Raw genomic sequence first — 13,066 nt, 5'->3', positions numbered from 1 at the left:
AAAATGCTATTGGGTTCTTAATGTAATTACTAAGTAGGCCTAGGCCTAGTATTTATTAATTAATGTCAATCAAAGTTCGTATTTAGTGTAGATTCTTTTTACTGTTGTGAGACTGAGAGCCTGTGAAAGTAACTCGCGGTTTGTAAATTCTACAGTATTATGTTGTCACGCATCAGTGAGCTGACATACCGAAGAGAGTCGATTGAGGCCGAAACGAACCGATGGAGGAACTCTCGTACGGAAAAAAAAATCGCAGCCTGCTCCCGTGCTTAATAACATCGGGTCATCTGACGTGTACATTTTAATCTAAAACGGATTTTGATTGGATATTGATGTGATGCGTTACGTAAAGTAGCCAATGATACCCAACCTTTATAACTTCATGGCTGATAGGGAAATCCCCATTCAGAAATAATCATCAACAAAATAAACAGTGACTCGGGCTACTTATACTGTAAAACAGAACAATACTGTCTTAGAGTACTGTAAAAGTACGTCTGTAAAATACAGTACTGTAAAGTGTGTATATCTCATTATCAGCATACTGTTAAATACAGGTGCTATACAAAATTATGGGGAAACATCACTCCATGACCAATACTATAGATACTACTACTAGGCCTATAGGCCTATTTTGAGAAAACACAACACGGTGATCTTCAGTGGTCATTTATTTGGAAGTTTAAAAAAAATTAGGTCTGTTCATTTTTATGCATTTTTCAAATTTACATTTCTAACAATAAATGGTTTTACATTCTTATTTTAACACTACGTGTAATTCTTAAATTCGCATCAGTAATCAAAATATGTTGAACTTTTTGGTGATTTGGATAGTAGCAGCAGCAGCAGCGACACACAGTCGCATATAAATTCCAATTACTATGCTACAGTACCCGGATTGTAGATTAACGTGTGCTTAAACCCGGTCAACCGTATCTAAACAAAACCCATATGCCGCGCCAGATCTTCCATATTATTATTCTTCTTTTATTCTGTTTTTCATAATTTGTATTCAAACTACACAGGTTATTGTAGAGTTAAAACGGTGACTCTTTATTCTAGGCCCCCGTGGTCATAGAATACGAGTCAAGCATATCGGTGAAAATACGAGTGCTTTCAAATTGTGTACCTTGATCTTTGTTACACCAGAGTAAACAATAATTGCAACAACGAGTTACAATGTACGACGTGGTCTGACCGTAATGTTATATAATATCTAATATATAGCGGCGTAAGTGTGATTTTTCTTTCGTTTTTATTTCTAAGTACAAGTTAGGCCTGCGTTTACATGGTGTTCAAACACCCTAATTCAATTAAGTTAGTGTTTTGGGAGTTAAACACCACTTCTGTTTCGACAGTTTGAACAACGGGTTGCTTTGTATTCATACATCATGAATAACGTGCGGCCTAGGAGGCCTACATCTGTTCATAAATTAAACCGTCTAAACACGTAGGCCTTCGTCACCATAAGATGCAGAGCGCGTACGAAACGACTATCTTTCATGCTGATTAATAATTAGCATAATATACACAACGGAAGTACAGTGCAATTATTTATAAACAAATATACATGGCTTCTGTGCTTTTCCTTATGCACTTTTAAATTATATATACATAATTTGTCCATTTGTATACTTTATTGTTAATAATTTACAGTTTTTGCTCAAACAATCTATATTTTATACAGGTGACGTTATCGTGCTGTTGAAAACGGACGGAAGATAACCTAATTAATTGTTATATCGATTTTAATCTATGAATGTTTTATAAAGTAAGTATTGTACAGTTAGAATAATCAGAAAAACATTTGATCACGCCATAGAAATATAATAGTTCATAAATATCTCTTTGATCACACTCGGCACGGGTTTTTTTTCTTGGAATAATAAAGATTTCACATCCGCCTGCATGCTATTTGACGATGACTGTTATAGTTTTGAGGAAATTTGGTAGGCGCCTACCTTCAATTGCTTTTGTGCCACCATAGAGATATATAATATCTCTATGATGCCACATTCTTTCCTGTATGATAGCCTATATTCAGTTCAGAAAGTTTAGGAGAGGATTATTATGAGGGCCTATTATTCACTAATTCTCACGTCGTCGCTTCTTCGCTTCGACTTGGATATAGGCCTATTTTTACCCCTAATCCGATAAAAAACACTATACAATTTTCCAGGCGTTAATTTTTATTTTAAACATTGTATTTTATTATATTATTATATTTGTATATTTGTCAGTGTTCGAGGTCTGGTAGCCAAAATTCGTCAGATGACGCAATAAAACAGATAGTGCGCGCGTGCATACATACATCTGAGATTTCGTTGAAATTTCTTTATTTTGAGAACGGTGTTAAATAATTCAACTTAAAAGCCTTTTCCACGCGTCAGTATTAATACGGTTACCACCTGTTTTATTTGCATCTTCGTGACGTATAGATAATTTTATAATCATAAATTATTGTTTGTTTCAGCGTCAAGAACGAGTGTATTTGTATACAATAACTTGCAGAGAGAAGTAGGCATCTGACTGAGAAGTTGCGGTAAGTTGCTGGTAGTAGCCTGGCCTATATAATACATATAGGCTACCTCTGGCTAGCATTATTTGTTTTTTTGTTAAAATTAAATCATTAACTATGTGACAGTTTCATCTTTTCCTTCTTGCTGATAGTTTCTGATCGATTCTTTGGGCCCGTTTAAACGTAGGCCTATTTATCCAGATAATACATTTTGGTTTGTGCACTGATTTTTTTTATCGTAAACTTTGGTAGACAGTAGGCCTACATGTTTACTCCGTGAGGTATGAACCAACCAGTGTCCCGGGAAAATATAAGCCTGAACGGTCCCTATATGTTTGTCTTGATGATCGTGCTAGTTTCTGTTCACAGGTTGTTTATTATTGATCTCGTTCTATTGCCAGTATTCTTTATTCATTGTCGTATAAAGCTTCTGTAACATAATAGAATTAAGTTAACTAACTGCAAAGTTTATGCCGAGTTTGTATACATTCACTCGATACTAATATATCATATATTGTTTTCATTTCAGCTGTGATACGGCTTGAGCACGATGTGGACCGTCAGGTTGTTCCGTGATGACCAACTTCCGTCTGTTTTTCACGAACCTTTCATCAAAACCGGTTACCGAGCTTGTGAGACGAGTCTTTCCGAGTGTTTACGAAGTGCGTTGTACGGGACCAACGAAACCTTGAATTTTTGGACGCACTTTCTGCCAGTGTTTTACTATCTATGGCGTATTTGGCGCATAGGATCCGAACATGACTTCATCAACGATCCATATATGTGGCCCTTGCTGGGCGTACTCATTTGCGTCTGTTTATATTCGTTGGCTAGTAGCGTAGCTCACCTTTTCAGCTGTCTGTCCGAACGCGCCCGCCATGTTTGTTTTTTTATGGATTATTCTTCGATCGGAATGTACAGTGTGGCTTGCTCCATTGCCTACAAATGTTACTCGTTTCCCAACAATTTGATAGATACGCCATACTTTAATTCCTACATTCAAATCAGTGTGGTAAACGCAGTTTTGATGTGCACGTGCGGAGCGTGCGCGTCACGTTTTATGGATGAGAGTTTATTGCGTCATTTATGCCGTCTATCGTCGTTCTCGCTCCCGTTTATAATCTGCAACGTACCAATAGTTTACCGCGTGTTTGCCTGTCCTGGTGACGATTGCGACGGTACGTCTGTCGCTCTGCTCCGATGGCAGTATCTTGCAGCGGCCGTCACAGCCTTGATTTTCGCCACTCATTTCCCCGAGAGAATGGCGCCAGGCAGGTTCGACGTATTCTTTCACAGTCATCAGATCTTCCACGTAGCTACAACCGTATCAAGTAACTTTCACGTGGACGCAATGTTAGCCGACATGAGCCAGCGGCGCGACGTCTTGGAATCGACAGTGGGGATGCCAACCTTTTGGAATTCTATAGGTTTACTCAGCGCTGTATTCTGTTTAAACGCATTGCTCGTGTTGTGTTTCTCCGTCATGATTTACAGTAGTCCAGAACCGGAGCATTTTTACAAAATAAAGCACAGTGAAGGTACTGGAAAACGACAAATCGCTAAGAATTACCGCCATCGAGTAGAATGTCGAAACCGGGCTCAGCAAGGAAGCAATGTTAAACGGTAATGCAGGCTAGTAAACAGACTAGAATAACTATTACCGATAGAGGTCAGAGGTTAAATAATTATATCTAAATTAGCAAAATCAATTAGGAAAGCAGCTGATAGTGATAAACACAACAAATACACGTGAATCTATTAATTAGCATATTAACAAGGTGCTTTGAGCTGGTACTACACTCATCTTCCGATTGTAAAGTTCTATTAGCAGTTGAAATAAGAATGTTTTTAATTAGAGGCGGATAGAGAGGTGCAGATATTTTTATACATCGCCATTTTGATAGTACAGTAACCATAAATCTAAAATATTTTTCATTTTCTATTTGCAATTATCTATCTTATACCATGACGGTAATATAAAAAGTTATTTCTCATGGTATAATTAACTGTCGCCCTCTTTGCAAATCTGCATAATCTGCCATTGACGATTAACAACTGAAATAATACACTAATAGCGTTCCATACCATGGTAGTAATTATGAATACCTTTAGTGGATTAGGATTTTCCCATGGGAAGACGGAAGAATTAGTTTATTGGAATTTGATATACCGACTATTTCTAAATAATTCCTATATAGTTCTGTTTAATTGGCTTCAAATTATGTTTGGATCATTTTATTTGTATTACGATGTTTGTAACTTAGAATAATTATGTTTACACTATTTGCATATTAATATATTGCTCGGCCAGATGGCTGAGCCTATCATTCGTAACTAAATTAAATAATTAGTAATCGGCAAAGAAGGATTCTGAAATAAATCGCTTTAAAGCCAAATAACAAAGATTCGTATCAAAAGCGTTTGCAATTTTATGATCTTTTTTTTACAAGGTTGGTATCATAATAAAAATTATGGTTGTTTGTATGCCTTATGTTTTTATTCCTAATTTCAAACACATCTCTGACACCATGTTATGAAGGCGATGTGACTCTCGATTCAGTGAAGGAAGGAGTAACATGATTGTATTGTAGGCCTATTAATTTGAGAACCAATTGAAACAGTTGCGGCCGGCAAGGGATACAAGAATCATAAAAAAAAAACATGACGCACCCCGCGCGCTAGGTTCTTCATAACTATGTATAGCCTTAGGCGTATGCATACAACATTCTCCACATAGTGACATCATAAAGGCCAATTTACACAGTCGAGCGGTAACGACAAGCGGAAAACCGCGTAGCTTGTCCCACGTAAAGTCTGGAAACCGCCCGTCCGTTCCGCCGCGTTTATAAATGGTCATAAGGAATAACAAAGATTCTATATTTTTGTTACCGTTACCGCTCGTCGGTGTAACTTGGCCTTAGAGACTCGGCCGGCCAATCCAGTATTTTTTTTAAAGGAGGAACGGAACGACTCGCTACTGGATCTTCCTCTGTTAAAGGCCAATTTACGCATACGACGAGCGGAACGGTAGTCTAAGCGGAGTGTAAAACCGACATGTGCTTGTCCCACGAGAATCTGTATCTATCCGGGTTACCGCTCAACCGGTCATCCGCTCCGCGTTTTGTGTAAATGGTCATATACATTACCGTTTACCGCTCGTCTGTGTAAATTGGCCTTAGCGCGCCGGTCGTACGCACGCCAGTGGTGTAACCCAGAGGAAACCTAAGTGGCACTCCAAGGAGGAATCGGGCTTTTTTTTAGCCTTTTCGGCATATTTTTAATGCCTCTGGGAACTGCTCAGGGGCCCCCATAACCTTCGAGGCCCTGGGTTTAGTCAGTGAGCGCTCATAGCCGTTACGCCACTGGCGCACGCACCGAGAACGTCCCCGTAGTACCTCAGACTCAGACCGACGTAGGCTATCATGCATTAGTAAGTTTTTGCAAATGAGTGCGTTCTAACTCTATTGTATAACTCAAAAGGAATGTGAAGTCATTTTCAAATCGGACACATTAGTAATACATAAAACATTAAATTGAAGATTGTTTGACGTAAAGATAGACCGGGACCGGTTTTACCGTTGCGCGATGGCATGGGTTGCCCGGGGGCTGGGTCCAAACTCAAAAAAGGAATGTGAAGTCATTTTCAAATTGGATACATTTTAGTAATATATACAAAATAACAACAATTGCCTTGGTTTGCATAGAGATATTATAACAGTTCAGTAATATCTCTATGGTTTGCGCAAGAGAATTTTAATTTGTAGAATTATTAAACAGTTATTAACAAACATGATGCCGCCCTTCATTAATGACGGAATTTCTAACGATGGCTGACACTTAAAGTCAGTCAAGCATATCGAATTATAAAAGCATGTCCTTGGATTTCATTCTATTGTATTCATTCATAAATCGGATATACAGGCTGAATAGTTGAATCATAGTCGTCGTCGTCGTCACTGTAAATCCAGCCAAGGCTCAAACCGTATGTGAGATCATGTAACTATCGTATATACAAGTCAGGCTCAGGGTACAGAAACTGTGAGTTTAATTTAAGTAATTTTCTGTTATTTTGTCATAATTACGTCATTAGGTTTGCCCGTGGGATCGGGTAATTAGTGACTGGGTGGGGCGAACACCGGCTTCTTAGTTACGCACGACAACCGTATACAACAAGTTTGATTGATTGTAAGCCTAGAGGCACTAATTATAGGCCTAAACCAGAAAGACTTTTTAGGTACAATCATAGAGAGATAATCTCTACTATTAGTATTTATTATGATGGTATAGCCTACAATCAAAGCAGAATGCCTTGGTAGGCCTACCGAAAATAAGTTTTGAAACTAAAACACAGTTATTAGGCATACTGTGTTACACAATCAAATACATGGTTCGAAAGGATCAACGGTATAAGATAAGTAGGTCTACAAATGCAGTTAAATTTTTGTTTATTGAAATCAATTTATCAAAACAAAATGAGAGTAAAACAGTCGGATTGTACGCATGAAAAACCATCATTAATTTACAATAATAAAGGCTTGTCTTGCTTATTGCGAAATCCAGCGATGCATAACAATAGGATCGGGTCAATCCTTCAATAATCCGTTTAATTCCTGTATATTGTATAGAGGAACTCCTTGTAAAGATAGGTCTCGTTTTTGCCTTTGTAGGAGTGGTAGTTAAAATGGAACAGTGTGAACCACAGGAAGTGAGATTTTATAATATACAGTAAACAATTATGGGAACTGTTTGTTTAAATTCAATCAACGTACCGGCACTGTGTAAGGGTTTTTACATAATTATTTGTGTCCTTTAGGATGCCATATTCAAGGGGACTCCACCCCTATTAAGAGGACACTTTCCTGTAAAACGAACGAGGGGGGAAATGTTAACATATACCCCACCTAAGGGGACACCCCAATTAAAGAGGCGCGGTCCCGAATTGTTTTACATCAGAGCAGAGCAGGCCTAAATCCAAACCGTTCTCAATTCACTTAAAATCGAATCATGTGCCCATTTTATTATGTGTTATCCTCTGTATAGTCTCAATCGCTATCCACACCTTGATCAATACAGAAAACAGGAAGAGTCTTAGAACAAGGGAAGCGTAGAAATAAATTGAAACGGAAATACTGTTTGAAACAGCGATCAATTATTATACATTTGAAACAACTATGAAATGAATTTAATGTAATGTTACGAATACGTAGTTTTTGTATTAGATATTACAGCTTTAGCATGCAACGAAAAGGTGCCTCTGGTAGGTACACAATAACATAACACTTGGAAAAAACAATTATAAATATATAAATTATTACATTAAATTCAATTCAATGTTGCTTTTATTTCGGATTCACATCCATAGCACAAGCTACAAAAGCTATCGCAGCACATAAGAACAAACAAGTTTAACGATATAAATATAAAATCTATATTACTAATTATATTATAGGCCTATTATGAAACATTAACCGGATCAGATTATCTGATGATCTCCATCATTTTGTAATGAAGTCTGGATAATTCAAATACATTCTCTATTTTTTTTAAATTACAGTAGAATCTCTCTTTTTCGACATATTTGTTTTTAACACTATACGGTCAACCCCTATTCAGGGGAGACCTAAAAGGGATACTTTGGTGGCCCCACAGCTTTCTCCTTAATTGGGCTCTATTGTATTAGACACCCTTAGCAAAAGAATACGCCGTGTAGCATAACTCTGCAAAAAAAAGAAAATATGTTTCTTAACGCAGAATTGTGTATATGAGCCAACGGAAATACCAATAGATTATTAGATATATTTAATAGAAAAGTGACCTTGTTTCAAAATCTAGTTAAATTTCTAACAGGGTTATGTTGGCTGTTTTGCAGTGACTTCCCGGATAGAATCTTTTGTATTGTGATCAGCAAAGAGTGACCACGGTTATTGTGTTCTGCTTGGGTCATTTATTTGATGCTATGTTACTGTTTTAACTCACCGTCGACAAGAACTCGATGTGTATACAGTGAGCCTAAGCGTGGAAGCTGCTTTTAACAGTGAGTATAAAACGTAGATAATTTAAAAAGAGTTTCAAATTATACAAAGACAAGAGGTAATTATTTTTTGCTACGAAGGACCGGATGGGTCATAAAAACATAACATAAAATACTAAGCTAAAAATGTAACTTGGTCACGTTCTATCTCTCACCAAAATAAATCGAGGAAGGAAGCTTCGATGATTTGTAAATTATAAAGCGTCTCATAATTGAGTTGTCGACCTTTCACACTCGAGTCATGTTGCAACAAACATGAGCAACATTATCAATTTCTTCAATTCCCCCAAATATATGGGGGTCTATTCGATTCTCGGCCAAATTCGGCTTTTCCTTCTCCTCTAAAGCGAGGTTCCCACTAGAACGCAACGCAGCGACGTATTGACTCAAAGTGCTGTATTGCGTAATCACAAGTGGAAACCGACGACGTAACAGTGCTGCAAACATCGCAGGTTTGATTTCACCTAGACGGGGGAAAACACAATTATTGGAAGGGCATTTTCTTACATTGCGTCGTTTGCGTTACGTTAGCGTTACGTTACGTCGCTAGTGGAAACCACGCTTGACACACATGGAGAATCGAGCGGGAGGTTTCCGTTCAGGATAATATACAGATTCTACGTAAGACAAGCTATGCGGTTTTCCGCTTACCATTACCGCTCATCTGTGAAAATTGGCCTTAATTCGCCTCTGAAACAGTACTAATATGTATATGAATATGTTTTTTAAATTTCAGCAGCACTTTCCCTTAAGCCTGGTTCCCACTAGTGACGCAACGTAACGCAACCTACGCAACGTAAAAAAATACCCTTCCAATAATTGTGTTTGCCCCCGCCTGCGTGAAATCAATCCTGCGATTTTTGAAGCATTGTTGCGTCGTCGGTACCCACTTGTGATTACGCGATACATCACTTTGCGTCAATACGTTGTTACGTTTGGTTCTAGTGGGAACCACGCTTTAGAAACGACAGTTTATCTGTGGATTTACAAATTATTGGTCGATTTAATATAGATATTGTTTTATTTTTTAGGTGTGTAAACCAAAGATCGACGAAAATGTCGACTGTACGAGTGTTCCGTGATGACCAACTTCCCAAAGTCTTTCACGAACCATTCATCAAAACCGGATATCGAGCATGTGAGACGAGTCTTTCCGAGTGTTTACGAAGTGCATTATACAGGACCAATGAAACCTTGAATTTTTGGACGCATTTTGTACCATTTTTATACTTTTTATGCCGCATTTTTTATCTTAGTTCCTACCTCGACTTTCTAAACGATCCGTTCACTTGGCCGTTGCTTGGTCAACTTGTATGCTCGTGTTTGTATTTGTCAGCGAGCAGTGTTGCTCATCTGTTTTGTTGTCTGTCTGAACGAGCCCGTCATGTCTGCTTCTTTTTCGACTACTCATCACTGGGAATGTACAGTCTAGGCTGCTGTGTCGCGTACAGATTTTACGCTTTCCCGCACAATTTGATGAACACGAACTACTTTTTTTTATACATCCCTATTGCTGCATTAAACGCTGTTTTCATGTGCACGTGTGGTGCATCCGGTTCACGGTTTATGAAAGAGAGTTTATTTCGTCACTTGTGTCGTCTTTCATCGTTTATGTTCCCGTATATATTTTGCAGCCTTCCTCTTTTATACCGCGTAGCCGCCTGCCCAGACGACGAATGTGACGCACCGTCAGTTGTGGTACATCGATGGCAATTCGTCGCGGCCTTTTTCACTGCCTTTATCTACGCATCCCACTTTCCAGAAAGGTTTGCTCCGGGCAAGTTCGACGTCTTCTTTCACAGTCATCAGCTTTTCCACATTGTTGCCAGCATAGCGACTAATCTACAGGTAGATGCCCTTTTAATAGATATAAAAGAACGAAGAGATTTCCTTATTGCAACCATTGGAATGCCAACGTTTTGGTATTCGATCGGAATTCTTTCCATCATATTCGGCATAAAACTGTTCCTTATTTTGGTGTTTTCAATTAAAGTTTACAGTAAACCAGAGAATAAACACGTTTACATGGTTAACGGTGAAATTATTGAAAATAGTTGTACTACCGATCTCGGAACATGCGCACACGTTCGCAATGGTGGAAGAAATCTTACCAACGGATCGTGTGTCGTTACCAATGGCAAACGTAAAAATAATAATCATACACACAAGTCAAGAAAAACGAAGTTGAAAAATCATTGATTTAACATCAGGCTTCAGAAGTCTTTATTTTTTGTTTTGTTTTTTTAACATTGGGCGACACAGGTCACTAGATATAAATAGTATAATAATAATAATTTTTCGCTTTAAAAACTGGACAATTATAGTTATTCTTTTGTTTCTATGATATGCAATGTAGCAATAAGACAATGCAAATTTTATACCGCTGCACGATAAGCTGAGGGCGTAACTAGCCAATGTTTTCATAATAACTTAATTAGTTTAATTAGATTTGAGTTTGTTGTACTGTATTTAATTCCACACACTTGCCTCTGTTAGGATTGTGCACTTATTTAACAAAGATAGTTATATATTTTTTAACTTTATAAAACACAGAGTTTAGCTGATATTTTCTACCGTCAAGTGATGATAAGGCTTGGTTCCCACTAGGACACAACACAAAGACGTAAGTGCAACTCAAGTGAATTGACCAATCACAGAGACAGTTAAGATGATACATCGTGTCGTGATTGGCCAAACTGCCTGTGGTGCGTTTACGTCCTTGTATTGCGTCCTAGTGGGAACCAGGCATAAGTTTAAGGTTGTGGGCATGATGCTTGTTCACTCTGAAGAAATAAAAGCACTTATATATAAATCCAATTATTAGTAATGTTTAGTGACTATGGTACGTACGTCTAATTCAACAAGCATTTATTTCGTATAATAATTTCCATGGGCAATAAATACTTAAACATTTTACAAACTTATACAAACAATAAATGCAACACACTCAGACCAGGGAGCTATTTTACAACTCCCTGCTCAGACAAACGGCCAGCTTGAACATGCATTCGGTTTTGGTGATTTGTATAGCCTAACAATTTTGACCTATACTACAGACGGGATAAAATGGTAGCCTAATATGACGAGACAAAGATGCCAACAATTTTAATTAAAACTGTCCTAATCTGAGAATTTTGGAGGTTAATCCTTTCACAATTAAACTCGAAAAGAATGACATAACCGATCACCTGGAACAGGCTTTGCTAAATACCTAAAAAAAGATAGCAATGGTAACACATATAATCCATTCCTTACATCCAATATTTTAAACGAAGTTTCTTTTACTTTTACCAAATAAATAAAATTTAAATATTTTTTACAGTTAACTTCTTACGAGAAAAACGTATGACAAATCACAAATGAACTAAAAATAATATCGTTATACGTATGTAACAGTTTCACAAAGAAAGTTGTTTACAATAAGACTTATGGTCTGTTTACACAATTAAACTTTATGTAACAATGTTTTGCTTATGGACACAATGACGTCATATCACTACAACATTTGGGCATATCATACTTTTATTTATCAATTCCAATTTGTTGTGTAGACAGAGATTAAGAGGTTCAATTGGCATAATGCAGAACCCAGTAGCTTCGACCTAGTGATAGTTACAATGTAAGGCGTAACGAATGTGGAAAAGGCCCCTGGTTTAGCACTCCTATTGTCCCTCCAACACAGGGTTGTTGCATTGGGCTGCTGTGCTCATGCTCTGGAACTCTTAAGCTTTGGGGCCGCTGGGTTTAACCGGATAAAAAACTTCTAGGTGCTTTCTGCTTCGGTGGCAAAAAGACCTTGATCTAAATCTCTACATCAGCCTGTTAATCCAACGAACACTATTTGTTTAAAAACAAATTTAAAAGGAATCAAATCCGATGTTATTCGCATAGAATAATTATAATATTGTAAATACTTATTCAAAACGTGAAATCAGTACAATAGTTTGCTAAAACTAAACCGATTGTTCAGATAGGCCTTGGTACGATCAGTGGTAAAGCGTGGTTCCCACTAGCGACGCAACGTAAGAAAATGCCCATCCGATAAATGTGTTTGCTCCCACCTGCGTGAAATCAAATCTGCGATGTTTGCAGCCTTGAATTTGACATATGTAACAAAAAATAAAGATTGTTCAGTACCTATACGCCCCACCATACATGGGACTGAAGAAAATATAGACCTGTTAGTCCGAGGAAATGGCACTTTACATGATTAAATAAATATATAAGTAAAAGTCTACAGGACCAGCCCTACCATCGTTGAGGCTGAGCTAAGACAATTTTGAAAAATAGAGCTAGTCCTCTCCAACCGCCAGCCTACACCCCTGGATAGTACAGTTAAGTCCTCCTTGTTTGGATTTGTGTGGGCCTACTATAATAGTTTATTTACTGATATTCAGTCAAGTCATTTTTTAAAAGTGAAGGTTGTGACTGAAAAAAGGTGGTAAATTCAATTTATTTCGTGGAATACAAATTTGTTCAATATTAATGCGATACCTTGTCTGCAATTCGACCATGCA

The 13,066-nt window shown here is 37.7% G+C and overlaps 2 protein-coding genes across 3 annotated transcripts; both read left to right on the top strand.

Annotated features, from left to right (window-relative positions):
- The first annotated feature begins 896 nt into the window (after window positions 1-896).
- On the top strand, window positions 897-5,002 carry LOC144848524 (membrane progestin receptor gamma-like). Its single transcript, XM_078705312.1, has 4 exons — window positions 897-1,231; window positions 1,688-1,771; window positions 2,474-2,542; window positions 3,048-5,002. Exon 4 carries the CDS (start codon window positions 3,069-3,071, stop codon window positions 4,143-4,145), a length of 1,077 nt encoding a protein of 358 aa, XP_078561438.1. The 5' UTR covers window positions 897-1,231; window positions 1,688-1,771; window positions 2,474-2,542; window positions 3,048-3,068; the 3' UTR covers window positions 4,146-5,002.
- Window positions 5,003-6,428: 1,426 nt separating this feature from the next.
- On the top strand, window positions 6,429-11,340 carry LOC144847762 (membrane progestin receptor gamma-like). Of its 2 annotated transcripts, none has more exons than XM_078704274.1 (3): window positions 6,429-6,556; window positions 8,388-8,552; window positions 9,581-11,340. In XM_078704274.1, the coding sequence occupies exon 3, from the start codon at window positions 9,606-9,608 to the stop codon at window positions 10,746-10,748; it is 1,143 nt and encodes a 380-aa protein (XP_078560400.1). In that variant the 5' UTR covers window positions 6,429-6,556; window positions 8,388-8,552; window positions 9,581-9,605; the 3' UTR covers window positions 10,749-11,340. The 2 variants fall into 2 exon arrangements, with proteins under 2 accessions (XP_078560400.1, XP_078560401.1); XM_078704275.1 differs by lacking the exon at window positions 6,429-6,556 and adding an exon at window positions 7,208-7,296.
- Window positions 11,341-13,066: the final 1,726 nt, after the last annotated feature.

Source organism: Antedon bifida, chromosome 7 (assembly GCF_963402885.1).
Source record: "Antedon bifida chromosome 7, ecAntBifi1.1, whole genome shotgun sequence".
NCBI classification, from domain to species: domain Eukaryota; kingdom Metazoa; phylum Echinodermata; class Crinoidea; order Comatulida; family Antedonidae; genus Antedon; species Antedon bifida.
This window is presented reverse-complemented; position numbering and strand designations above follow the sequence as displayed.